General features: G+C 41.6%; 1 protein-coding gene across 2 annotated transcripts; it reads left to right on the top strand.

The window, feature by feature from the left end:
* LOC121570237 (sphingolipid delta(4)-desaturase DES1-like) lies at positions 1-25500 on the top strand. Of its 2 annotated transcripts, none has more exons than XM_045221707.1 (3): positions 1-277; positions 4489-5231; positions 23935-25500. In XM_045221707.1, exons 1-3 carry the CDS (start codon positions 196-198, stop codon positions 24079-24081), a joined length of 972 nt encoding a protein of 323 aa, XP_045077642.1. In that variant the 5' UTR covers positions 1-195; the 3' UTR covers positions 24082-25500. The 2 variants fall into 2 exon arrangements, with proteins under 2 accessions (XP_045077642.1, XP_041737653.2); XM_041881719.2 differs by lacking the exon at positions 23935-25500 and adding an exon at positions 6964-9529.
* Positions 25501-27629: the final 2129 nt, after the last annotated feature.

The following is a 27629-nucleotide window of genomic DNA, read 5'->3' as shown; positions in this document are numbered from 1 at the left end:
AGATGCGATTCGGTTCCCGACGTTCACCAAAAGGAGCCGTTCGTTCGCGAACGACCCATCATCACTACTGCGTAGTTCCACAGTGCCGGACAGGGTGGTGTGAGTCCGTTAAGTATCCGGGGAGTCAATTTGACACTTTTAGTCAAATAAATGTTTTGACATTTTCATTACCTGTCACTTACACCAAAAAAAGATATGGGGAACCGTGTCGCTCGTGAGGATTACGAATGGGTTTATACAGATCAGCCACATGCCGACAGGAGGAAAGACATTTTGGGTGAGCATTTCTCCCCCCTCCATACCCCAGTAACGTTAGAAGCTAACATTAACGTGTGGATTTTTTTAACAACTAGACCTGATATCTAACTTGCTAGCAACCAAATGTTGTTCGCTTAACAAGCTCATGAATCAATAGTTTAGTTAATGTTTATCTTGTCTTGCATCACAGCTAGCTGGCTGCTAGCTGCTAGTAACTAACGGCAACCCACTTCATCTTCAGTGGTACGGTATGCTAACTATGTAGCTCACTGCAGCTAGTTATATAGCTAGCAGTAGCTCACTGCAGCAACAGATTAATAGTTAGCTAATTGGCTAGCGTTAGTTAATTAGCTAGTTAGCGAACATTGGCTAGTTACTTACCTTGTGAGCCAGGCAGGGAGAGGGGTGTTAGCTAGCAGCTTTATCTAATTTCAACAATTGCTGTTGCCAACAAGTAGCTAACAGTCTTCGTCATCTAGTTAAAGTTAGCTAGCCAGGCCAATTATTCTGTGTAAAGATTCCTGTGTACGGGTGTGGTTTTGATAAATATTGCCTAGTTAGCTATTTCTCCAATCTAGCCCAAACTGGAAACCGTTACTAGTAACGTTACAACAAAGTCCCTGCCATGACCCCTACTAGACTCACTGACTGAGACACACCCTGAAAGTGAACAGTTAGCTAGTCAGCCTGTAACGTTAAGCTATTTGGAGATTACACGATGGTAAAGATTCAAAAGAAAAATACCGTTGGAATAAGCTAGTAAACGATACAATCATGAAAGTAGTTAGCTAGTTACAAATAATATTATTTATTATTGTTGTCCAACTCGCACATTGAGCATTGTCATGGGAATGGTGACATAAATGTAACTGAGAACAAAGGGGCAGGGGGCAGCACATAGAATTAGAATAGGACTGTAGCTAGAGGTAAGTCAGAGGCACTGGCACAACTGATCTCTAGGGCTAGTGTGTGGTGCCCAAAACCTTGTGGGTGTGGTACCAGTAGTCCCTTGGCCATAATTACTATGTGGCCAACTTTTGAGATGAAGGGGACTCGTGTAATGAGGAGCAGGTGGTCTTCTGTATGCATAGTCTTGTCATGGATAATTGGGGTTGAGTGGGCTTTCTGAGAGTCCAATGTTGATATAGTTCCAACATGTTTTGCATGTCAGTAATCAAGTTTTCAATAACTTTCATACTGGCTGTATTTCATATGATGGAAAATGGATCATACTGGCTGTATTACTGTATTTTGAAAGTTTTATATATTGAAAACTTGATTGCTGACATGCAAAACATCCCTTTGTGCTGAGTCCGGGCCCTGTCGATGTCATAAAGAACTCATTGACAAAGGAAACGTATCCTGTCTGAATAATTAATTGTAGCCCTGGGAGTCCCGCAGCATCATGAGGCATAGAGGGACACTGAAAGTTTCTACCATAGAGACAGGGGGGCTACGGGCTAGTATTGCAGTCTGGTGGTGGCTTTTTATCTCAGTGTAGTTTATTGTAGGCCATGTAAGGTATTTGGACCCTTTCTGAGCTCATCACATCGAATCAAGCATGTAAAGGCCTATGCTAATCACATGCCTCAGGCCTCTCCCACCACACAGCCCCTTGACGCAACATAGAACAATGTAGCCTACACAGGAAGTGGCATTTCTTTGCTGGGACTTGTCCCCTAGATTAACTGCAATCATGGCCTCTCTTTCTCAGTAGCCTATTCAACAATACGAACCTAAGCACTCTTGAAATATAAAAACACAGTATGATTTCCTAGTAGTGGAAATTAAACTATGTGCTTCCTGGAACTGGCAAAAATGGCCCTAACATGTTGACTAGACCGGTGATGTGCGTGCACCATCACTCGCATGTTGATTTTGTCCATGAAATTATTGAATAACATGCATGTCAAAATTTATTTTGCAATGCTCGTGCACGCAACGTGGGGGATGTGGTCAGCATGTAAGGTAAATATTGTCAGGTGAACATGTAAAGCTGACTTTAGAATAATTACTCCAGACATCACACCAAAATCCAATCAAATGATTGATTTGATCACTCCACAAAGTGATACGCAGTTAAATTAGATAGGAGTGCTGGACTATTGTCAGCTAGCCAGCCCACCTCCTTCCACCTGAGTTTTTCCTGTCTCTGTCAGCCTTAATCCTCCTTATCATTCAGTACTACTGATGAAACTAACCCAAGTGCGTTACGCTGTGATGGGACATATAGATCATGGTCTGAGAGTCGTTTAGGTGCCTTTTGGCAAACTCCAAGTTGGCTGTCGTGCCTTTTACTGAGGAGTGGCTTCCGTCTGGCCACTCTACCATAAAGGCCTAATTGGTGGAGTGCTGCAGAGATGGTTGGCCTTCTGGAAGGTTCTTCCATCTCCACAGAGGAACTCTGGAGCTCTGAGTGACCATCGGGTTCTTGGTCACCTCCCTGACCAAGGCCCTTCTCCCCCCGATTGCTCAGTTTGGCCTGGCGGCCAGCTCTAGGAAGAGTCTTGGTGGTTCCAAACTTCTTCCATTAAAGAATGATGGAGGCCACTGTGTTCTTGGGGACCTCCAATGCTGCAGAAATGTTTTTGGTTAACTTCCCCAGATCTGTGCCTCGACACAATACTGTCTCGGAGTTCTACAGACAATTCCTTCGACCTCGTGGCTTGGTTTTTGCTCTGACATGCACTGTCAGCTGTGGGACCTTATATAGACAGGTGTGTGCCTTTCCACATCATGTCCAATCAATTGAATTTACCACAGGTGGACTCCAATCAAGTTGTAGAAACATCTCAAGGATGGTCAATGGAAACAGGATGCACCTGAGCTCAATTTCGAGTTTCATAGCAAAGGGTCTGAATACTTATGTAAATAAGGTATTTCTGTTTTTATATTTTATAAATTAGCAACAATTTCTAAAAACCTTTTTTTGCTTTGTCATTATGGGGTATTGTGTGTAGATTGAGGAAAACTATTTATTTAATCAATTAGAATAAGGCTGTAACGTAACAAAATGTGGAAAAATTAAAAAATGTCTGAATACTTTCCGAATGCACTGTAGGTGCTGATACGATATGTATTGCGATACTCACGATTCTATATGTATTACAATACAATACTGTGATTTTATTGCGATTTGATGTTTCAAGCATATTGCTCACCATATGTCCTCTGCAGAGGGACAAGAGAGAGCCATGAGAAAACAAGTTTTGATCAGCCATGGAAATAAGTGCTGAAAACAAATTGGGTCCCTATTTAAAAAGATGGAGAAAAAGCTATGAAGGAAAAATACTTTTTGGTGCAAGTACAACCAACTGGCGCAAAAATAATATCGCGATATTGTCAAAATGATACGATATATTCTGAAAAATAATATCCCGATATGTAACTAAGTTTCCCTCCACCCCAATCACTAGTTATAACGTTGCTTTGATCAACACCACCCACCCTCATTGTTATTAAGTTGAAAGGTCATTAGTCAAGAAGCACTACAGTTATTAGGCTAAACAGTCCCTCCACACGAGTCCTGTCAGTCCACACATCCATTTATAAGTAACACAGGTCAAGGTCAGCAGGGCCTGTCTTTCACTTTCTAGCTTATAGCCTAGTTTAAAAATGTGATAATATAGGCTAGGCCAACACACACACACACAATAATCAAAACCCCTGCTGACCCTTCGCCCCACAGTTTAGGAACCACTGCTGTAGTAGGCCGATCCCTCTGCTTCGCTTTTGTCACTCATCGGCTGGGCCATAGTGGTTGCAGACGTAGGCCTAATCTGAAACCACACCTTGTGCACATTAGGTTACTTTTTAGTTGGGATCGATAAGATAAATTCTCATTGTGGTCTCATCCTGGTGTGGCTGCCAGACAAATAAGGTACTGGTATAATTAGTGTAGTTTTGAATTGCAATTGCCAGACTGTTCCTGCAGGCACCTTTTTATAAATGGTGTTTTGTAGTTGACAGTTTGGGATCTCTGGGCCTGTCCAAAGATGCAAAACTCCAGGGCTTGAGGTCCTGCAAACGGTTACAAAGATTACAAATTGTAGGAAATGGCTGATTAGATTGTAACAATGGCTGATTAGATTGTAACAATTAACGTTGTGAATTGGAATGACAAGAAAGGAGTGTATCAGTGTTTTAATGAAGTCTTGATTAGTGCTTTGCCAAATAAGTAGGCTAAATGTGAAAATTAACCAAACTTGTATTCTTTCTCTTCTCTAACAGCAAAGTACCCAGAAATAAAGACCCTAATGGGGCCTGATCCCAGGCTGAAGTGGATTGTTTGCATGATGGTAATGATCCAGTTCTTAGCATTCTACCTGGTCAAAGCCCTGGACTGGAAATGGGTCCTGTTCTGGACTTATGCCTTTGGCAGCTGCATTAACCACTCTATGACCCTGGCCATCCACGAGATCTCCCACAACACAGCATTTGGTAATAACAGGGCCATGTGGAACCGCTGGTTCGCCATGTTTGCCAACCTGCCCATCGGGCTGCCGTATTCTGCCTCCTTTAAGCGCTACCACCTGGACCACCACCGCTACCTGGGAGGTGACGGTGTAGACGTAGACATCCCCTCTGAATTTGAGGGCTGGTTCTTCTGCACACGCTTCCGCAAGTTTGTCTGGATCATCCTCCAGCCTCTGTTCTACGCCATCCGCCCTCTCTGCATCAACCCCAAGCCCATCACCAGGCTGGAGCTGGCCAACGCGGCTGTGCAGCTGTCCTTCAATGTGGCCCTCTACTGGCTGTGTGGAGCCAAGCCTGTGGTCTACATGTTGGCGGGCTCCTTGCTGGGAATGGGCCTGCACCCCATATCTGGACACTTTATTGCCGAGCACTACATGTTCCTGAAGGGCCATGAGACCTACTCCTACTATGGCTCCCTCAACCTGCTCACCTTCAACGTGGGCTACCACAACGAGCACCACGACTTCCCCAGCATCCCAGGACGTAGGCTACCTCTGGTATGGTATGGGTGTTGAAAACATTGGGGGGTGGCTCTATGGAGAGGGAAGACGTTATCATCGGACCAATTTAGCATTATAACTGTTGTCATCAAGTAAACAGATATAAAGTATGTAGAAAAGATAATTGACCTATATATTTTTAATAATATCATCTTTGAGAATTAACATTCACCAAAATAAAAGCTAGACAGTCAGGGAGAATTGAAAATGCCAAAAGCAATTAATTTAGCAGTATTGTTTTTGTTATTATGTTTGAGCAAAAGAACACAGCATTAGCCATGGCAAAATGCATAGAATTGCAGGAAATTAGCTTTAAAACTAACATTTTCTCTCAGCTCCATGAAATTAGTAGAATTGCAGGAAATTGGCTTAAAAATGCCAATTTCTCTACACCGCCAAGATGGGGGGCCTATAAACTTTTCTCAAAAATTCAACCATGCCGACTGGCCGACGGTGCCCATTGCCACACCCCCTGCCACGCCCACCACCTAAGCCCCTTTTTGATTCAGAAAAAAACCTGGTAATGAAATGGTAATAATTAACTTTATTTACTTAGTGCTTGCATCTTGATCGCTATGAAACAGGATAGGTAATTAAACACGAGGTAATACAAAAATAAGATTCAAACATCCATAAAACAACCATATTCCTCCAAATATGTTTAGGCAGACTGTTCCAGTATCCAGGCTCATAAGAAAAGCCAGACCCAGAAAGATTTTGACCTCAAGCTCTATTTCGCAGAACATTCTGTGTTTGGAGATGTAAATGATCTAAAGGATGATACACCATTGTGCAAACAATGTCTACATGTTGGTTTATGGGGAAAGGTGTTGCATCATGAGTATTCTTATATGATTCAGGACGGCTGCAATCCCCTGGTTGGTAATGAGAGAAACACTTTAGCTGAAGACACTTGTAGCACAGATGAAAGGGGAATCCCAGATACGTCACATGGGGTAAAAACCAGAAGTTTCCGGTTAGAACTTCCACTCGCCACCTAATATTAGGGCAGGGACGATACTCGTTAGTAATCGTGTCAAGGAAACAAAACACGAAGCGGATTTAACTTCTTTAGGAAAACAGTCCTAATGTTGGAAACAAACATCATTATGTTGTCACCCAGCATCACATGTATTTATTTTCCAAGCTATAGCATACAATATTTTACATACAGCAGGTTTTTAAAGGACCAAAAAGTTTATCCTGCTTTGTGTTTTCATTTTTGCCATGGAAAAAATATTACGATACTGGTATCGTCACAGCCCTACCAAATATGGTGATGAGTGGAAGTCCAGTGGCAGGCAGAGAGGGAAGATGAACCTGGGCGGACGTTCTGCTTATTTTATCATCGATGAAACATCCTATCTCCATACAGTTTTCGGTTCCCTAAACAATAATCTGTTATGAGTGCACTAAGTTTTGTAGAATTCACCCTTTGCCAAAGTATTTTAATATTCTATTGTTTAGGAATGCAAGGGCAAATTGAGTTATTGCACACGGGCACTTCTGAGTAGGCGTTCCCTAATGGAAATATGCAAATGCTTGTTAAAACACGCCAGGATCTCGCTAGCTTGCACTTGGCTCTGCCCACCTCCTTGTTTGTTCTGACCAGTGTGCATCATTTGTTCCCAATGTCAACTACGTATAAGTCCTATCTTGGGTTAGTTATAATAATCTTTGCTTGTAGCAAACTAGACTAATGTTGTTTTTTTCCTTCTGCTAAACCTAGGTGAAGAAAATAGCATCAGAGTACTATGATGACCTGCCACACTACACATCGTGGGTGAAGGTCCTGTATGACTTCATTATGGACGACCAGCTCAGCCCCTACTCTCGTGTGAAGAGGAGGCTGAAGGGAGATGTCAAGCAGGAATAAATACTTCCCTCTCCTACTCTCTAACAAAACAACACCAACGCACCTGACACCAGCCCCAACTCACCACCAATACTTTTTACAGCTTTTGCATATTACACATTTGTACTGAACGTGAAGAGAATGTGTGTGGACATTACATGTGTGACATGTATGTAAGAATTTTTTCAAAATTAGTAATTACAAACAAAATAATTTGTACAATTAGTCCTCATTACACTTACGGTTGTCATTTCTCCTATTTTTTGCAGTTGTGGTCATTTTAGAAACCTGTAATACGGACAATGGCAAGAGTCTGATTTTGATTTTTTCCAGTCAAATTGTATTCCAGAATTAATTTATATGAAGAATTTACATCTTGAGATTTGAGTTTTGCATTTAGATCCTGTTTTTATAGAGTTTATTATATGATTCCTCACTCCGGTTTTATTTCATCTCTTGAAAGAGGTTGCATAGCAATATACAGTTACCTATTTCAATGCTACTGATCTGTATTTGCTGTGGATAGTTAGTTTGTTCTCTCCTCACTCAATCGTAAATGTTCTTTCCTTCCATGTAGAGGCCACTTACCACATGACTCGGTGTGTATGGACATATTGTCTTATGTTCTGAGCTTATTTTAGCTCATTTTGATCTGAGTGCCATTTTGTTTTGTGCTTGCCAACACCTCAGTCCAAAACGGATTCACATAGTCTGAAGCACTGCCCATTGCCCAAGTTAATTTGCTCTTGATTAAGTTTAGTTTTTGATACAATGGGAAGAAAGAATGGCATTAGTTCATAGCAAGGTTAGGTAAAACAAGGGCCGGGATTAAATAGATTGTGGGTTGTAGACAATGTAGATTTGAATCCCAGCCAAGGTCAAACGTTGTCTTTGTTTTGTTTAGTTGTGCTTTTATGGAAAGACCTCTTTATCACTAATACTCGATGTGCACTAAATCTAAGAAATATACTGCATGTTAAAGCAAATTTAGATTTTAGACTAGTGAAGTCTTTTGACAATAGCGATATTGACAGTTTCTTATGGAAACCCAATTGAAGGCCAAATTAATTGAAACCAAATGTCCTTTTGTTCATATACTGTATGCTTTCATTTTTTTTTACACTTTCACTTGATTCTGAAAGTCAGATTATTTCCAATTGTGTCCTTAACATTTTCAAAGCAGTGTGCAATGCCGTAAGTAGCCTAATTAATGTGAGAGAAAACAAAACTGCTTTCTTCAGCACAGTGATTGACCTCAAGAATAGAGCAACGCCCCCTTAGTCATAGTCTGAAAGCCACTCAAATGTTTAACTTTAAAGTAGCTACCAATGAGGGAGTGAAACCCAATTGGTGCATCACATTATGCAAACCATGATGTGGATGAATATTGTCCAAAGTAGAATGGAAGCTTGCTGACAGCGGTGCTGAATCACAAATTGACCTTTAACCCTAGACACTCCATGTAGATCTGGAATGAACCTTAGCAGTATGGTAATAGCTCCATCTTGCCATCTGATTGGCTTGGAGGGAGATTCGCAATATTGAGTAGACCTAGGGCTGGATTCAATCCGTACCGCATAATTAACACGGAAGATATATAGCTTTAAAAACAAATTTTCCCACGTTCGCGGAGAGTGCGTTCACGGTAGACGCTGCATATGTTGGCTCAATCAGAAATGACCTTTACATTTTAACGCAGATCTTCCGTTATACGGTTGAATCCACCCCTACACATATGTAATATAGATGTGGCTAGGGGTTGATTTGGGATTCAAGGGCCTCTAAAACAGGGTAAAGGAGCTGTTTGTTACATCTACATCAGTATTAAACACAAGCTTGCTGGTTAGCACCTCATGAGGCCCTTTCACATTTGGGCATATTGGACTAAGGGTGAAATAATTAAAAGTAGTCTGTTTATCTTCTCAAATCAAGCCTATTATTTAATGTAGAATACTCCTCAGCAGTAAGGGAAGAGAGGAGTCATGATTCCACCCTCATTGTGGAACACCTGCCTTTTGCATTACTGAGTTTTCTCTGATTGTCATCCTTTTTGCTGGTCAACCATAAGGTCCTGTCATAAGATGGAGTAGCAGGTCATATCTATGGGGTATAGGCTAGCGCTGTACTGGTAATTTCATTGAAGTCCTACTCCAATCTCCCTTTCACCTCATTTAACACCTGATTAAGGGCCTCTACACTACAGTACTTTGATGACACAAACTTGGTCCAGGCAAGATACTTGTGTAGTGTAAAGAGATGGATCTAGATTCAAATCTCTCTTTAAGAGATGTCTCGCACACTATCTATCTGTGGCGGTAGTGTGGGAGACATCTACACTAGTGATGCCAATCCCTGCGGTTATATCAGTGGGTTTAAAGTAATTAAATATTGTGTGAATGAAGGGCGGGCGGGTTGAATAAAGAGAAAACAATACCTTGAATGCATAAATGTATCATTCTTGTACAATTTATATCTATAAGGGACATTGAGGTTTTTATTTAATAGGCTATCTGGCAGCCTAAACTTTAGGGCCTAACTGTAAGCGCGCCAAATAGCCTACATACCAAATGCTTTTGGGAATGGGCAGAAAAATTGATCCACAGAGGCAAAAAGTACAATGTCGGAGTTTAATTCAATAAGCGAAACGCTGCGAAATGGAGTGTTAAAAATAAAGACAAAAGTAATGTTTGGGAAATATTTGGTGAAGCGGTAAAAGAGGATGATAGCAGTGCCGGCTATGTTATGTGTGATTGTGAGAAGCTGTACAAATTCAACAGTCACAAGACTGGGACTTCAAATAGGCCTATGGCACGTCAAAGCAACTGTAGCCTACTGTTGAGATGGGTTAAATGGAAACTGAAATCTGGACACTGACTAGGTCTAAAACCTCTTACATAGCCATAATATTAACTCCTGCAGAATTAAGCATTTCTTGCAGTAAAATGGTACACCAAATGTAGGCTACATTTTCACTAGGGAATAGGAGTGGAGAAATATGATTTCTTTCTTTCAACATCTTGAGAGAAAGTGAATGCGCAGTTAACACCTCTACAGACTATCTATCAGCATCATAAAAGCTGATAGTATTTCAATGACATAAAATATGCATCCAAGCTGAACTGAAATCTTATCAGAAACATGTTGGGTCATTTTCACAGCTTTCTATTTCCTTACAACTGGTCAAACTGATGATATTTGGAAATGTTGCAAAGAAAATCTTTCCAGTTTTTTTTTGTTAGGCCCATTGCATTTTCTCCCAGGTCCCTAAACGTCTTTTCTCTGCGAAATAAGCAGAGATGACAGAGAACTTTACGGATGTCAACTAGATTGAAGGATTCATTCTATTGAGTTATGACATCATTCTGGTGAACAAGGGTTTATTTAGTCTTCTAGGGCAACATCTACAATGAACAAAAATATAAACACAATATGGAACAATTTAAAAGATTTTACTGAGTTACAGTTCTTATAAAGAAATCAGTCAATTGAAATAAATTCATTAGGCCCTAATCTATGGATTTCACATGACTGGGAATACAGATATGCATATCTTGGTCACAGATACCTTTAAAAAAGTTAGGGGCGTGAATCAGAAAACCAGTCAGTATCTGGTGTGACCGCCATTTGCCTCATGCGGCGCGACACATCTCCTTCACATAGAGTTGATCAGGCTGTTGATTGTGGCCTGTGGAATGTTGTCCCACTCCTCTTCAATGGCTGTGCGAAGTTGCTGGATATTGTCGGGAACTGGAACACGCTGTCGTACATCCATGTCTGGTGTGTATGCAGTACATTTTCAGCTTCCAGGAATTGTGTACAGATCCTTGCGACAAGGGGCCATGCGTTATGCTGAAACATGAGGTGATGGCGGCGGATGAATGGCACAATAATGGGCCTCAGGATCTCATCACGGTATCTCTGCATTCAAATTGCCATCGATAAAATACAACTGTGTTAGTTGTCTGTAGCTTATGCCTGCCTATACCATAACCCCAATGCCACCATGGGGCACTCTGTTCACAATGTTGACATCAGCAAACCGCTCGCCCACACGACGCCATACGTCTGCCATCTGCCCGGTACTGTTGAAACCGGGATTCATCCATGAAGAGCACACTTCTTTAGCGTGCCAGCGACCAACGAAGGTGAGCATTTGCCCACTGAAGTCGGTTACGACGCTGAACTGCAGTCAGGTCAAGACCATGGTGAGGATGACGAGCATGCAGATGAGCTTCCCTGAGACGGTATACAGTAGGGAAAAAAAGTATTTAGTCAGCCACCAATTGTGCAAGTTCTCCCACTTAAAAAGATGAGAGAGGCCTGTAATTTTCATCATAGGTACAGGTCAACTATGACAGACAAATTGAGAGAGAAAAAATCCAGAAAATCACATTGTAGGATTTTTTTTTAAATGAATTTATTTGCAAATTATGGTGGAAAATAAGTATTTGGTCACCTACAAACAAGCAAGATTTCTGGCTCTCACAGACCTGTAACTTCTTCTTTAAGAGGCTCCTCTGTCCTCCACTCGTTACCTATATTAAAGGCACCTATTTGAACTTGTTGTCAGTATAAAAGACACCTGTCCACAACCTCAAACAGTCACACTCCAAACTCCACTATGGCCAAGACCAAAGAGCTGTCAAAGGACACCAGAAACAAAATTGTAGACCTGCACCAGGCTGGGAAGACTGAATCTGCAATAGGTAAGCAGCTTGGTTTGAAGAAATCAACTGTGGGAGCAATTATTAGGAAATGGAAGACATACAAGACCACTGATAATCTCCCTCGATCTGGGGCTCCACGCAAGATCTCACCCCGTGGGGTCAAAATGATCACAAGAACGGTGAGCAAAAATCCCAGAACCACACGGGGGGACCTAGTGAATGACCTGCAGAGAGCTGGGACCAAAGTAACAAAGCCTACCATCAGTAACACACCACGCCGCCAGGAACTCAAATCCTGCAGTGCCAGACGTGTCCCCCTGCTTAAGCCAGTACATGTCCAGGCCCGTCTGAAGAGTTGCATCCAAAGAACACCATACCTACTGTGAAGCATGGGGGTGGAAACATCATGCTTTGGGGCTGTTTTTCTGCAAAGGGACCAGGACGATTGATCCGTGTAAAGGAAAGAATGAATGGGGCCATGTATCGTGAGATTTTGAGTGAAAACCTCCTTCCATCAGCAAGGGCATTGAAGATGAAACGTGGCTGGGTCTTTCAGCATGACAATGATCCCAAACACACCGCCCGGGCAACGAAGGAGTGGCTTCGTAAGAAGCATTTCAAGGTCCTGGAGTGGCCTAGCCAGTCTCCAGATCTCAACCCCATAGAAAATCTTTGGAGGGAGTTGAAAGTCTGTGTTGCCCAGCGACAGCCCCAAAACATCACTGCTCTAGAGGAGATCTGCATGGAGGAATGGGCCAAAATACCAGCAACAGTGTGTGAAAACCTTGTGAAGACTTACAGAAAACGTTTGACCTGTGTCATTGCCAACAAAGGGTATATAACAAAGTATTGAGAAACTTTTGTGATTGACCAAATACTTATTTTCCACCATAATTTGCCAATAAATTCATTTTTTTTTTTTACCCCATATGTAACTCTGTGTTGTTGTTTTTATCGCACTGCTTTGCTTTATCTTGGCCACGTCGCAGTTGTAAATGAGAACTTGTTCTCAACTGGCTTACCTGGTTAAATAAAGGTGAAATAAATTAAAATTAAAATTAAAAATCCTACAATGTGATTTTCTGGATTTTATTTCTCATTTTGTCTGTCAAAGTTGACGTGTACCTATGATGAAAATTACAGGCCTCTCTCATTTTTTAAGTGGGAGAACTTGCACAATTGGTGGCTGACTAAATACTTTTTTCCCCCACTGTATGACAGTTTGTGCAGAAATTCTTTGGTTGTGGCAACCCACAGTTTAATTTGTCCTGGTGGCTGGTCTCAGACGATTCCGCTGGTGAAGAAGCCAGATGTGGAGGTCCTGGGCTGGCGTGGTTACACGTGGTCTGCGGTTGTGAGGACTGTTGGACATACAGCCAAATTCTCTAAAATGACGTTGGAGGCGGCTTATGGTAGAGAAATGAACACTACATTCTCTGGCAACAGCTCTGGAGTACATTCCTGCAATTGCATGCTCCCTCAAAACTTGAGACCTCTGTGGCATTGTGTTGTGTGACAACTGCATTTTAGAGTGGCCTTTTATTGTCCCCAGCACAAGGTGCACCTGTGTAATGATCATGCTGTTTAATCAGCTTCTTGATATGGCACACCTGTCAGGTGGATGGATTATCTTGGCAAAGGAGAAATGCTCACTTACAGGGATGTAAACAAATTTGTGAGAAAAGCTTTTTGTGCGTATGGAACATTTCTGGGATCTTTTATTTCAGCTCATGAAACATGGGATTAACACTTTACATGTTGCGATTATATTTTTGTTCAGTGTAATTATAGATAAGTTGACTAACAAATAGCCTACCAAAATGTCAGAAATTGTGAGCAGAAACATGGCCTATCTAAATCAGGCAATATAATACTGCACCCCCTGCCAAAAAATCTTTCCACCGTCTCTGACTGTAGCCTACAGCCATTTTGTGTATTGGTTCGGGTGTGGGCCTCAGATTTTCACTTTCAAATAAAATGTTATTGGTCACATGCGCCGAATACAACAGGTGTAGACTTTACAGTGAAATGCTTACTCACAAGTGCATTCCCAACCGTGCAGAGTTAAAAAAGTAAGACAAATGTTTGCTAAATAAAATGGAACAATAATTAGGCGATATACAAGGAGTACCATTACCGAGTCAATGTGCAAGGGTAAGAGGTAATTGAGGTAATACCGTATGTTACACTACCATTCAAAAGTTTGGGGTCACTTAGAAATGTAATTTTTTTCGAAAGAAAAGCATTTTCTTTGTCTATTAAAATAACATCAAATTGATCAGAAATAAAGTGTAGACATTGTTAATGTTGTAAATGGCTATTGTAGCTGGAAACGGCTGATTTTTAATGGATATCTACATAGGCGTACAGAGGCCCATTATCAGCAACAATCAGTCCTGGCACGTTGTGTTTGCTAATCCAAGTTTATCATTTTAAAAGGCTAATTGATCATTAGAAAACCCTTTTGTAATTATGTTAGCACAGCTGAAAACTGTTGTGCTGATTTAAAGAAGCAATACAACTGGCCTTCTTGAGACTAGTTGAGTATCTGGAGCATCAGCAATTGTGGGTTCGATTACAGGCTCAAAATGGCCAGAAACGAACTTTCTTCTGAAACTCGTCAGTCTATTCTTGTTCTGAGAAATGAAGGCTATTCCATGCGAGAAATTGCTAAGAAACTGAAGATCTCGTACAACGCTGTGTACTACTCCCTTCACAGAACAGTGCAAACTGGCTCTAACCAGAACAGAAAGAGGAGTGGGAGGCCCGGTGCACAACTGAGCAAGAGGACAAATACATTAGAGTGTCTAGTTTGAGAAACAGACGCCTCACAGGTCCTCAACTGGCAGCTTCATTAAATAGTACCCGCAAAACACCAGTCTCAACGTCAACAGTGAAGAGGCGACTCCAGGATGCTGACCGTCTAGGCAGAGTTGCAAAGAAAAAGCCATATCTCAAACTGCCCATCTTTTATTTTTATTGGCCAGTCTGAGATATATTGGAGCTTGCGAGAAGGCATATGGTCCAGCTTTTGGGAAACTCGCTCCACGCTCCAGTCAAATTGGGCACTCTCCACTCCAGTCCCACTCACATACTCTGGTTGGAGTCATGCGCGGCCACACAGTCATGGATGAACAGGGAGTACAGGAGGGGACTGAGCATGCACCCCTGAGAGGCCCCTGTGTTGAGGGTCAGCGTGGCGGATGTGTTGTTGCCTACCCTTACCACCTGGGGTCGGCCCATAAGGAAGTCCAGGATCTAGTTGCAAAGGGAGGTGTTCAGTCCACGGGTCCTAAGCTTGGTGACAAGCTTGGAGGGGACAATGGTGTTGACCGCTGAGCTGTAGCCAATTAACAGCATTCTCACATAGGTATTCCTCTTATCTAGGTGGGTGAGGGCAGTGTGAAATGCGATTGAGATTGCGTCTACGGATATGTTGGGGCGGTATGGAAATTGAGTGGGTCGTGGGAGTCTGGGATGATGGAGTTGTGTGCCATAACCAGCCTCAAAGTACTTCATGATTACAGATGTGAGTGCTACACGGTATTAGTCATTGTGGCATGAAGCCTTAGAGTTCTTGGGAACAGGAATGATGGTGGTCATCTTAAAACATGAGGGAATTACAGACTGGGACAAGGAGAGGTTGAAAATGACTGTGAATATGCCTGCTAGCTGTTCTGCGCATGCTCTGAGAATGCACCCTGGAATACCATTGGGCCCCGCAGCCTTGCGGGTGTTGACCTGATTAAAGACCTTACTCACATTCTACCTAGCATGAGTCATTTCAGCCTGGGTGTAAAAGGAGAGAGGTAACTATTGGCTCATGGAAGATCAGTTTACAGATGCAGGATTGTGGTGGATCTTGGGTGCATGTATATGTATCAATGAGGACACATTTATTAAACACACTATCATACATATCCATGTTTTCAATAAAACAGTCATTACAAACAGTAATCCATTTCTAAAAAACATTTTTATACGTAATTCAAGGCTTACATTTACATAAGATTATAAAATGTGTTATAAAACGTGGTTTGGATTAGAAAACCGCAATCCCCCCAAAAAGTCAATAAAGTCAAAATGTCTTGGTGTCCAAACAGTTGGTCCTTGGTGGTTGGCACTGATATCCTCCATTCTGAAGGAATCCTCATAAGAGATTCCTTTAGCTGCTCATACATACACTGGTCCTGTAGAGAGGTGGAAATAAAGTGCATGTTTTGAGTCATAAAAAATTATTATGTTTTGTTTGTCGTTTTAGACTTGTTCAGTCTCTCCCTCTTTGTAGTGAAGCCTAAGGTCTCAGGCACACCAGTAGTGGTTGCTGGCCGAGAGTACTTCGCATCTCCGAACGTAATTTGCGAACCGAGTGCTCACCGATTTTACTTGTAAAATGTCAGCAGTCAGACGTCTACAGCGGGTGGTCCCTAAAACCACAGATTATCCATTATATTGACCAGATACTCTGGTGGCCACTAACAATGAAAATAAATGTCTTCAAAAATGGAAGGCAGTCGGAAGGAGGCAAGATCAGGTGGGACGATTCTAGCCAATGAGAGTTTGGATACGCTTTTGAACAACAGGCACAACGGTTTCATCTAGTTACCACAGACACAAATTCAATATCATAAAAAACAACAAGCTTTTTGGTTTTAATTTAAGGTTAAGGTTAGGCATAAGGGTAGCAGTGTGGTTAAGGTCAGGTTTAAAATCACATTTTAAAAAGATACATTTTAGTAATAGGCAGTATTTATGACTTTGGTAAGTAGTGATGACCAGGCACAACTCCGATATAGAGTTTTTCTCGAAGTTGCCGGGATGCCACGTGTCCTACTTATATCAGTACACTTGTAACAACCCAATCATTACGACACTTCTATTCGATCAAATAAGCAACACGTAGCAAATAAGCCATTCCATTTATTTTTTACACTCATTGACCTCCATACAAAAACGAAGAAAATAAAAAAACACCACCTGCTGGAGAGGGCCCAGTTATCGCTCTCGCTTCGCCTTTTCCTCTCTGCTAAAACACAGCGTGCTGAACGATCAGCAGACAAACGCTAGATCCAAATTGGGTGTGAATGTGTGCGAGCCTTAAATGGACCCAGCTCCTACCTACATCTAATCACACAAACTAACACCAAACAACTGGTGACTGAGCAAGTAAAAAGCACACAGCTTCATTGTCTGACTATGACCACGGGCTAGACCATGTTTACTTTAGGCTTAATTTACATCTGTATGCAAAATGTTCTAACCCCCTCCTTCATTGTTAATGCCCATATTTAGGAATGCTGAGGCAACTCAACAAGCCATTACCAGACACACACTCACTGGATTCAAGGCGACTCACTCACTGGGTAAATAATAACTGTGGGACTGTGCAGGGATTTGGGGTTTAGTTACATGCATTTCTGACAGTCTGTGCTTCTGTGCAGTCATTAATTTGTCCATGTCCCAATGCATCTCACCTTTTTAGACACAGACGGCCGTACTTTCTTGAAGGTGTCCTCAAAGTTCTGCTTGCTGACCCTGATGTCGGCCACAGGGCCGTTGGAGTAGCTATGACCTGAGGGTTTAATAAGTTCAGACTCAGATGGAGAGGAAGTGGACTGGTGACCTTGAGACTAATAGCTCAAATCCCTGGTGGAGGATGCTGTACAATTGCTATGACCTTGGCTATGGTACTTATCTTTCTAAATGGCAGACATGGGGAAATGCAGTAAACCAAGGTTGCAGTGTTCCATTAAAAAGAGTCAAGAGGCAGAGAGGACCTAGATGTCTTTACATTTTACATTTACGTCATTTAGTAGACGCTCTAATCCAGAGCGACTTACAAATTGGTGCATTCAACTTATGATAGCCATATTTTCATGGGGGGGGTAGAAGGATTACTTTTACTTTTATACTATTCCAGGTATTCCTTAAAGAGGGAGGGTTTCAAGTGTCTGGGTGTAGGGTCTGATCAGAGCCTGAAGGTAAGGAGGTGCCATTCCCCTCACAGCTCCGTAGGCAAGCACCACTGTCTTGTAGTAGATGCAAGCCTCAACTGGAAGCCAGTGGAGTGTGCGGAGGAGCGGGGTGACATGAGAGAACTTGGGAAGGTTGAACACCAGACGGGCTGCAGCGTTCTGGATAAGTTGTAGGGGTTTAATGGCACAGGCAGGGAGCCCAGCCAACAGCGAGTTGCAGTAATCCAGACGGGAGATGACAAGTGCCTGGATTAGGACCTGTGCGACTTTCTGTGTAGGCCAGTATTATCTGTGTAAGATGGGTTGGGTTGGGTCAAGAGGTAGGCTCTCAGAGCATTGACAGAGGCTTTCCTCACCAACGCAGACAGGTCTGCCCCACTGCATGGAACAAACACACAGACACACATTATACATACACTCAAAGACATAATATCCACTGTGTTATTATATCCACTGTGTTGATGAAGGCTCAGAGGGAACATCTGTAAGGAAATCATCAGGGTGTTCTAAGGGAGTGGATTACATTTTTCCCTGTGGAAAGTTCTATACGGTGGAGCAGGAAGACAGGTTTAGATGCATTTTGCTCCCTCCTTCCTTCTCTGGGACACTCACGTGAAGCAGTCACTGCGCACGTCATGGGCTATCTCTTCCAGACTCACGTCCTGCTCCAGATGAGGCTTGCTGCCCCCCTATGACACACAGTAGTCATGAAACAACCCCTCTCACAGCAACACCAGCCACTAATATTATGAGAGGCTCATGGACTGTTTACATTGTGAGCTTGAATCTATGGCATTCCACATTACCTTGGTGATGGTGAGAAAGATGGCGTGTCGGTCTGATGGAGGTGGGAGGCCCACATACAGGGTCTTGTCCAGACGGCCTGGTCTCAGCACAGCAGGGTCAATGATATCTATAGGGACAGCGTCAATAATGGTGAATAACTTCACAGATTTTTATTGTAGCTTCATAGTATACAAAGTATACAAAACTGTACGTGTCAATATAATCATACCCCAAAACATTGAATAATCATCTTTGTGATAAGGGAATATCCATGTCTGTGAGGGAGTGAAATGACGCAAGACACCCACCTGGTCTGTTGGCATCTCAGTAAGCAGCTGGTTGACCACACGGACACTGACTCCAGACTGAGGACACACCGCCACCATCACCCACATGTCAACAATACTATTCTCATCATCCACCTCCATTCATGCGATGGTGACCATCAGATAGAGGATTATTAGCCCCTCTCACCTCCTGCCCGGAGCGGCGGGGGCACAGTGCTTCAATCTCCTCGAAAAAGATGACACAAGGGGCAGAGTTCCGTCCTCTCTGGAACACCTGTCGCACGGCCCGCTCGCTCTCTCCTACATACTGAGGAACAAGAGACACAAAGATGTCTAACTCATGTCGAAACGCACAGCTCGAATAAAAGAGACGCAAAGATGTCTAACCTACATAACGCTAAGCTAATAATTCAGGACCCCAGGATCAAAGTCTGTTTCCTTTGTGTTTTACTTCACATTATATAAAGTCAGTGGACATGAGTTAGGCCATTTTAATGCGCCCATGTGAGTTAGGAGTGTTACCTCACAGTGTGAAGGGTATCTGATGTAATGCCAATTAAGGTTATACAGTGGGGGAAAAAAGTATTTAGTCAGCCACCAATTGTGCAAGTTCTCCCACTTAAAAAGATGAGAGAGGCCTGTAATTTTCATCATAGGTACACGTCAACTATGACAGACAAAATGATTTTAAAAAATCCAGAAAATCACAATGTAGGATTTTTAATGAATTTATTTGCAAATTATGGTGGAAATTAAGTATTTGGTCAATAACAAAAGTTTCTCAATACTTTGTTATATACCCTTTGTTGCCAATGACACAGGTCAAACGTTTTCTGTAAGTCTTCACAAGGTTTTCACACACTGTTGCTGGTATTTTGGCCCATTCCTCCATGCAGATCTCCTCTAGAGCAGTGATGTTTTGGGGCTGTCGCTGGGCAACACAGACTTTCAACTCCCTCCAAAGATTTTCTATGGGGTTGAGATCTGGAGACTGGCTAGGCCACTCCAGGACCTTGAAATGCTTCTTACGAAGCCACACGCGGTGTGTTTGGGATCATTGTCATGCTGAAAGACCCAGCCACGTTTCATCTTCAATGCCCTTGCTGATGGAATGAGGTTTTCACTCAAAATCTCACGATACATGGCCCCATTCATTCTTTCCTTTACACGGATCAGTCGTCCTGGTCCCTTTGCAGAAAAACAGCCCCAAAGCATGATGTTTCCACCCCCATGATTCACAGTAGGTATGGTGTTCTTTGGATGCAACTCAGCATTCTTTGTCCTCCAAACACGACGAGTTGAGTTTTTACCAAAAAGTTCTATTTTGGTTTCATCTGACCATATGACATTCTCATAATTCTCTTCTGGATCATCCAAATGCACTCTAGCAAACTGTACTGGCTTAAGCAGGGGGACACGTCTGGCACTGCAGGATTTGAGTCCCTGGCGGCGTAGTGTGTTACTGATGGTAGGCTTTGTTACTTTGGTCCCAGCTCTCTGCAGGTCATTCACTAGGTCCCCCCGTGTGGTTCTGGGATTTTTGCTCACCGTTCTTGTGATCATTTTGACCCCACGGGGTGAGATCTTGCGTGGAGCCCCAGATCGAGGGAGATTATCAGTGGTCTTGTATGTCTTCCATTTCCTAATAATTGCTCCCACAGTTGATTTCTTCAAACCAAGCTGCTTACATATTGCAGATTCAGTCTTCCCAGCCTGGTGCAGGTCTACAATTTTGTTTCTGGTGTCCTTTGACAGCTCTTTGGTCTTGGCCATAGTGGAGTTTGGAGTGTGACTGTTTGAGGTTGTGGACAGGTGTCTTTTATACTGATAACAAGTTCAAATAGGTGCCTTTAATATAGGTAACGAGTGGAGGACAGAGGAGCCTCTTAAAGAAGAAGTTACAGGTCTGTGAGAGCCAGAAATCTTGCTTGTTTGTAGGTGACCAAATACTTATTTTCCACCATAATTTGCCAATAAATTCATTAAAAATCCTACAATGTGATTTTCTGGATAAAAATTTTCCTCAATTTGTCTGTCATAGTTGACGTGTACCTATGATGAAAATTACAGGCCTCTCTCAGCTTTTTAAGTGGGAGAACTTGCACAATTTGTGGCTGACTAAATACTTTTTCCCCCACTGTAGATAGCTGTGACTACAGGTAACTGAGCTCTCTCCAAGTAAATAATGCACAAGGCTGTTGGATCAGTTAAGCCTGCTGTCTGTGAGAACGCTTTCGAGGGCTACAGCGATGCTATTGATTTCAGTGGGGCACTTCAGTTACAAATAAAATTTCAGCAGATCTACCAACACAGAGCTAATATTACTGGACAGGGCAAAGGGTCACAGGGAAAAGAGTGTTGTCGAGGCACTCCAGGAATCTGTATAGCTGAATGACTCACCATTTTCAGCAACTCTGGCCCCTTGACAGAGTTTAAGTTAAGTCCAGACTCATTGGCAACAGCCTGAAATAAGAGAAACAAAAAGGAATACTGTTTTAACTGATGAATTACTTAAAACCACCACAAGCCTTCAACATTCCACTTATTATAGCAGCTGGCAAATGGTACCTTGGCCAGCAGGGTCTTTCCACAACCTGGAGGTCCAGCTAGCAACACCCCTGCAGGAGCACTGAGACCAAGGGCTTTGAACTGCTCAGGAGAATGTACAGGGGCCTATGGACACACACAATCACACACAAAGTTAATACACACGCACACACTGCCCTTATTCATCTAAGCCGCACAATGCCAGCATTCATTCTGATGTCAACAAAATACACCCTACCACAATCCAGTCTGAATCTGGAGTTTATAGTTAGATAGAGTTAAAAACCCTGTTATACAATTTTAATGTACACTACCAGTCAAAAGTTTTAGAACACCTACTCATTCAAGGGTTTTTCTTTATTTTTTAAACTATTTTCTACATTGTAGAATAATAGTAAAGACATCAAAACTATGAAATAACACATATGTAATCTTGTAGTAACCAAAAAAGTGTTAAACAAATCAAAATATATTTTAGATTTTCGATTCTTCAAAGTAGCCACCCTTTGCCTTGATGACAGCTTTGCACACTCTTGGCATTCTCTCAACCAGCTTCATGAGGTAGTCACCTGGAATGCATTTCAATTAACAGGTGTGCCTTCTTAAAAGTTAATTTGTGGAATTTCTTCCCACAATCAGTTGTGTTGTGACAAGGGAGGGGGGTATACAGAAGATAGCCCTATTTGGCAAAAGACCAAGTCCATATTATGGCAAGAACAGCTCAAATAAGCAAAGAGAAACGACAGTCCATCATTACTTTAAGACATGAAGGTCAGTGAATCCGGAAGATTTCAAGAACTTTGAAACTTTCTTCAAGTGCAGTCACAAAAACCATCAAGTACTATGATGAAACTGGCTCTCATGAGGAACGCCGCAGGAATGGAAGACCCAGAGTTACCTTTGCTAGGCTAAACAGTCCCTCCACACGAGTCCTGTCTGTCCACACATCCATTTATAAGTAACACAGGTCAAGGTCAGCAGGGCCTGTCTTTCACTTTCTAGCTTATAGCCTAGTTTAAAAAATCTATGTGATAATATAGGCTAGGCCAACACACACACACAATAATCAAAACCCCTGCTGACCCTTCGCCCCACAGTTTAGGAACCACTGCTGTAGTAGGCCGATCCCTCTGCTTCGCTTTTGTCACTCATCGGCTGGGCCATAGTGGTTGCAGACGTAGGCCTAATCTGAAACCACCCCTTGTGCACATTAGGTTACTTTTTAGTTGGGATCAATAAGATAAATTCTCAGTGACATGACGTCATTGTCACAAAATGTAAGTTGTGATTCCCAGACTGCTTTATTTGCAAATGGAGGGTGGATTTGGTAACCTTGTTTGCATTGCCCTTATTCTTTGAAAGTACATGTATCATTGTGGTCTCATCCTGGTGTGGCTGCCAGACAAATAAGATACTGGTATAATTAGTGTAGTTTTGAATTGCAATTGCCAGACTGTTCCTGCAGGCACCTTTTTATAAATGGTGTTTTGTAGTTGACAGTTTGGGATCTCTGGGCCTGTCCAAAGATGCAAAACTCCAGGGCTTGAGGTCATGCAAACGGTTACAAAGATCACAAATTGTAGGAAATGGCTGATTAGATTGTAACAATTAACGTTGTGAATTGGAATGACAAGAAAGGAGTGTATCAGTGTTTAAGGAAGTCTTGATTAGTGCTTTGCCAAATAAGTAGGCTAAATGTGAAAATTAACCAAACTTGTATTCCTTCTAGTCTCTAACAGCAAAGTACCCAAAAATTAGCTTTAAAACTAACATTTTCACTCAGCTCCATGAAATTGATATGTCACATGGGGTAAAAACCAGAAGTTTCCGGTTAGAACTTCCACTCACCACCTAATATTAGGGCAGGGACGATACTCGTTAGTAATCGTGTCAAGGAAACAAAACACGAAGCGGAATTGACTTCTTTAGGAAAACAGTCCTAATGTTGGAAACAAACATCATTATGTTGTCACCCAGCATCACATGTATTTATTTTCCAAGCTATAGCATACAATATTTTACATACAGCAGGTTTTTAAATGACCAAAAAGTTTATCCTGCTTCGTGTTTTCATTTTTGCCATGGAAAAAATATTACGATACTGGTATCGTCACAGCCCTACCAAATATGGTGATGAGTGGAAGTCCAGTGGCAGGCAGAGAGGGAAGATGAACCTGGGCGGACGTTCTGCTTATTTTATCATCGATGAAACATCCTATCTCCATACAGTTTTCGGTTCCCTAAACAATAATCTGTTATGAGTGCACTAAGTTTTGTAGAATTCACCCTTTGCCAAAGTATTTTAATATTCTATTGTTTAGGAATGCAAGGGCAAATTGAGTTATTGCACACGGGCACTTCTGAGTAGGCGTTCCCTAATGGAAATATGCAAACGCATGTTAAAACACGCCAGGATCTCGCTAGCTTGCACTTGGCTCTGCCCACCTCCTTGTTTGTTCTGACCAGTGTGCATCATTTGTTCCCAATGTCAACTACGTATAAGTCCTATCTTGGGTTAGTTATAATAATCTTTGCTTGTAGCAAACTAGACTAATGTTGTTTTTTTCCTTCTGCTAAACCTAGGTGAAGAAAATAGCATCAGAGTACTATGATGACCTGCCCCACTACACATCGTGGGTGAAGGTCCTGTATGACTTCATTATGGACGACCAGCTCAGCCCCTACTCTCGTGTGAAGAGGAGGCTGAAGGGAGATGTCAAGCAGGAATAAATACTTCCCTCTCCTACTCTCTAACAAAACAACACCAACGCACCTGACACCAGCCCCAACTCACCACCAATACTTTTTAAAGCTTTTGCATATTACACATTTGTACTGAATGTGAAGAGAATGTGTGTGGACATTACATGTGTGACATGTATGTAAGAATTTTTTCAAAATGAGTAATTACAAACAAAATCATTTGTACAATTAGTCCTCATTACACTTACGGTTGTCATTTCTCCTTTTTTTTTTTGCAGTTGTGGTCATTTTAGAAACCTGTAATACGGACAATGGCAAGAGTCTGATTTTGATTTTTTCCAGTCAAATTGTATTCCAGAATTAATTTATATGAAGAATTTACATCTTGAGATTTGAGTTTTGCATTTAGATCCTGTTTTTATAGAGTTTATTATATGATTCCTCACTCCGGTTTTATTTCATCTCTTGAAAGAGGTTGCATAGCAATATACAGTTACCTATTTCAATGCTACTGATCTGTATTTGCTGTGGATAGTTAGTTTGTTCTCTCCTCACTCAATCGTAAATGTTCTTTCCTTCCATGTAGAGGCCACTTACCACATGACTCGGTGTGTATGGACATATTGTCTTATGTTCTGAGCTTATTTTAGCTCATTTTGATCTGAGTGCCATTTTGTTTTGTGCTTGCCAACACCTCAGTCCAAAACTGATTCACATAGTCAGAAGCACTGCCCATTGCCCAAGTTAATTTACTCTTGATTAAGTTTAGTTTTTGATACAATGGGAAGAAAGAATGGCATTAGTTCATAGCAAGGTTAGGTAAAACAAGGGCCGGGATTAAATAGATTGTGGGTTGTAGACAATGTAGATTTGAATCCCAGCCAAGGTCAAACGTTGTCTTTGTTTTGTTTAGTTGTGCTTTTATGGAAAGACCTCTTTATCACTAATACTCGATGTGCACTAAATCTAAGAAATATACTGCATGTTAAAGCAAATTTAGATTTTAGACTAGTGAAGTCTTTTGACAATAGCGATATTGACAGTTTCTTATGGAAACCCAATTGAAGGCCAAATTAATTGAAACCAAATGTCCTTTTGTTCATATACTGTATGCTTTCATTTTTTTTTACACTTTCACTTGATTCTGAAAGTCAGATTATTTCCAATTGTGTCCTTAACATTTTCAAAGCAGTGTGCAATGCCGTAAGTAGCCTAATTAATGTGAGAGAAAACAAAACTGCTTTCTTCAGCACAGTGATTGACCTCAAGAATAGAGCAACGCCCCCTTAGTCATAGTCTGAAAGCCACTCAAATGTTTAACTTTAAAGTAGCTACCAATGAGGGAGTGAAACCCAATTGGTGCATCACATTATGCAAACCATGATGTGGATGAATATTGTCCAAAGTAGAATGGAAGCTTGCTGACAGCGGTGCTGAATCACAAATTGACCCTTAACCCTAGACACTCCATGTAGATCTGGAATGAACCTTAGCAGTATGGTAATAGCTCCATCTTGCCATCTGATTGGCTTGGAGGGAGATTCGCAATATTGAGTAGACCTAGGGCTGGATTCAATCCGTACCGCATAACTAACACGGAAGATATATAGCTTTAAAAGCAATTTTCCCGCATTCGCGGAGAGTGCGTTCACGGTAGACGCTGCATATGTTGACTCAATCAGAAATGACCTTTACATTTTAACGCAGATCTTCCGTTATACGGTTGAATCCACCCCTAGACATATATAATATAGATGTGGCTAGGGGTTGATTTGGGATTCAAGGGCCTCTAAAACAGGGTAAAGGAACTGTTTGTGACATCTACATCAGTATTAAACACAAGCTTGCTGGTTAGCACCTCATGAGGCCCTTTCACATTTGGGCATATTGGACTAAGGGTGAAATAATTAAAAGTAGTCTGTTTATCTTCTCAAATCAAGCCTATTATTTAATGTAGAATACTCCTCAGCAGTAAGGGAAGAGAGGAGTCATGATTCCACCCTCATTGTGGAACACCTGCCTTTTGCATTACTGAGTTTTCTCTGATTGTCATCTTTTTTGCTGGTCAACCATAAGGTCCTGTCATAAGATGGAGTAGCAGGTCATATCTATGGGGTATAGGCTAGCGCTGTACTGGTAATTTCATTGAAGTCCTACTCCAATCTCCCTTTCACCTCATTTAACACCTGATTAAGGGCCTCTACACTACAGTACTTTGATGACACAAACTTGGTCCAGGCAAGATACTTGTGTAGTGTAAAGAGATGGATCTAGATTCAAATCTCTCTTTAAGAGATGTCTCGCACACTATCTGTGGCGGTAGTGTGGGAGACATCTACACTAGTGATGCCAATCCCTGCGGTTATATCAGCGGGTTTAGGGTAATTAAATATTGTGTGAATGAAGGGCGGGCGGGTTGAATAAAGAGAAAACAATACCTTAAATGCATAAATGTATCATTGTTGTACAATTTATCTATATAAGGGACATTGAGGTTTTTATTTAATAGGCTATCTGGCAGCCTAAAATTGATCCACAGAGGCAAAAAGGACAATGTCGGAGTTTAATTCAATAAGCGAAACGCTGTGAAATGGAGAGTTAAAAATAAAGACAAAAGTAATGTTTGGGAAATATTTGGTGAAGCGGTAAAAGAGGATGATAGCAGTGCCGGTGTGTTATGTGTGATTGTGAGGAGCTGTACAAATTCAACAGTCACAAGACTGGGACTTCAAATAGGCCTATGGCACGTCAAAGGAACTGTAGCCTACTGTTGAGATGGGTTAAATGGAAACTGAAATCTGGACACTGACTAGGTCTAAAACCTCTCACATAGCCATAATATTAACTCCTGCAGAATTAAGCATTTCTTGCAGTAAAATGATACACCAAATGTCGGCTACATTTTCACTAGGGAATAGGAGTGGAGAAATATGATTTATTTCTTTCAACATCTTGAGAGAATGTGAATGCGCAGTTAACACCTCTACAGACTATCTATCAGCATCATAAAAGCTGATAGTATTTCAATGACATAAAATATGCATCCAAGCTGAACTGAAATCTTATCAGAAACATGTTGGGTCATTTTCACAGCTTTCTATTTCCTTACAACTGGTCAAACTGATGATATTTGGAAATGTTGCAAAGAAAATCTTTCCAGTTTTTTTTGTTAGGCCCATTGCATTTTCTCCCAGGTCCCTAAACGTCTTTTCTCTGCGAAATAAGCAGAGATGACAGAGAACTTTACGGATGTCAACTAGATTGAAGGATTCATTCTATTGAGTTATGACATCATTCTGGTGAACAAGGGTTTATTTAGTCTTCTAGGGCAACATCTACACTGAACAAAAATATAAACACAATATGGAACAATTTAAAAGATTTTACTGAGTTACAGTTCTTATAAAGAAATCAGTCAATTGAAATAAATTCATTAGGCCCTAATCTATGGATTTCACATGACTGGGAATACAGATATGCATCTCTTGGTCACAGATACCTTTAAAAAAGTTAGGGGCGTGAATCAGAAAACCAGTCAGTATCTGGTGTGACCGCCATTTGCCTCATGCGGCGCG

This window comes from Coregonus clupeaformis, chromosome 1 (assembly GCF_020615455.1).
Source record: "Coregonus clupeaformis isolate EN_2021a chromosome 1, ASM2061545v1, whole genome shotgun sequence".
NCBI lineage: Eukaryota > Metazoa > Chordata > Actinopteri > Salmoniformes > Salmonidae > Coregonus > Coregonus clupeaformis.
Note: the sequence above shows the minus strand (reverse complement) of the source record. Positions and strands in the feature narration are given on the sequence as shown.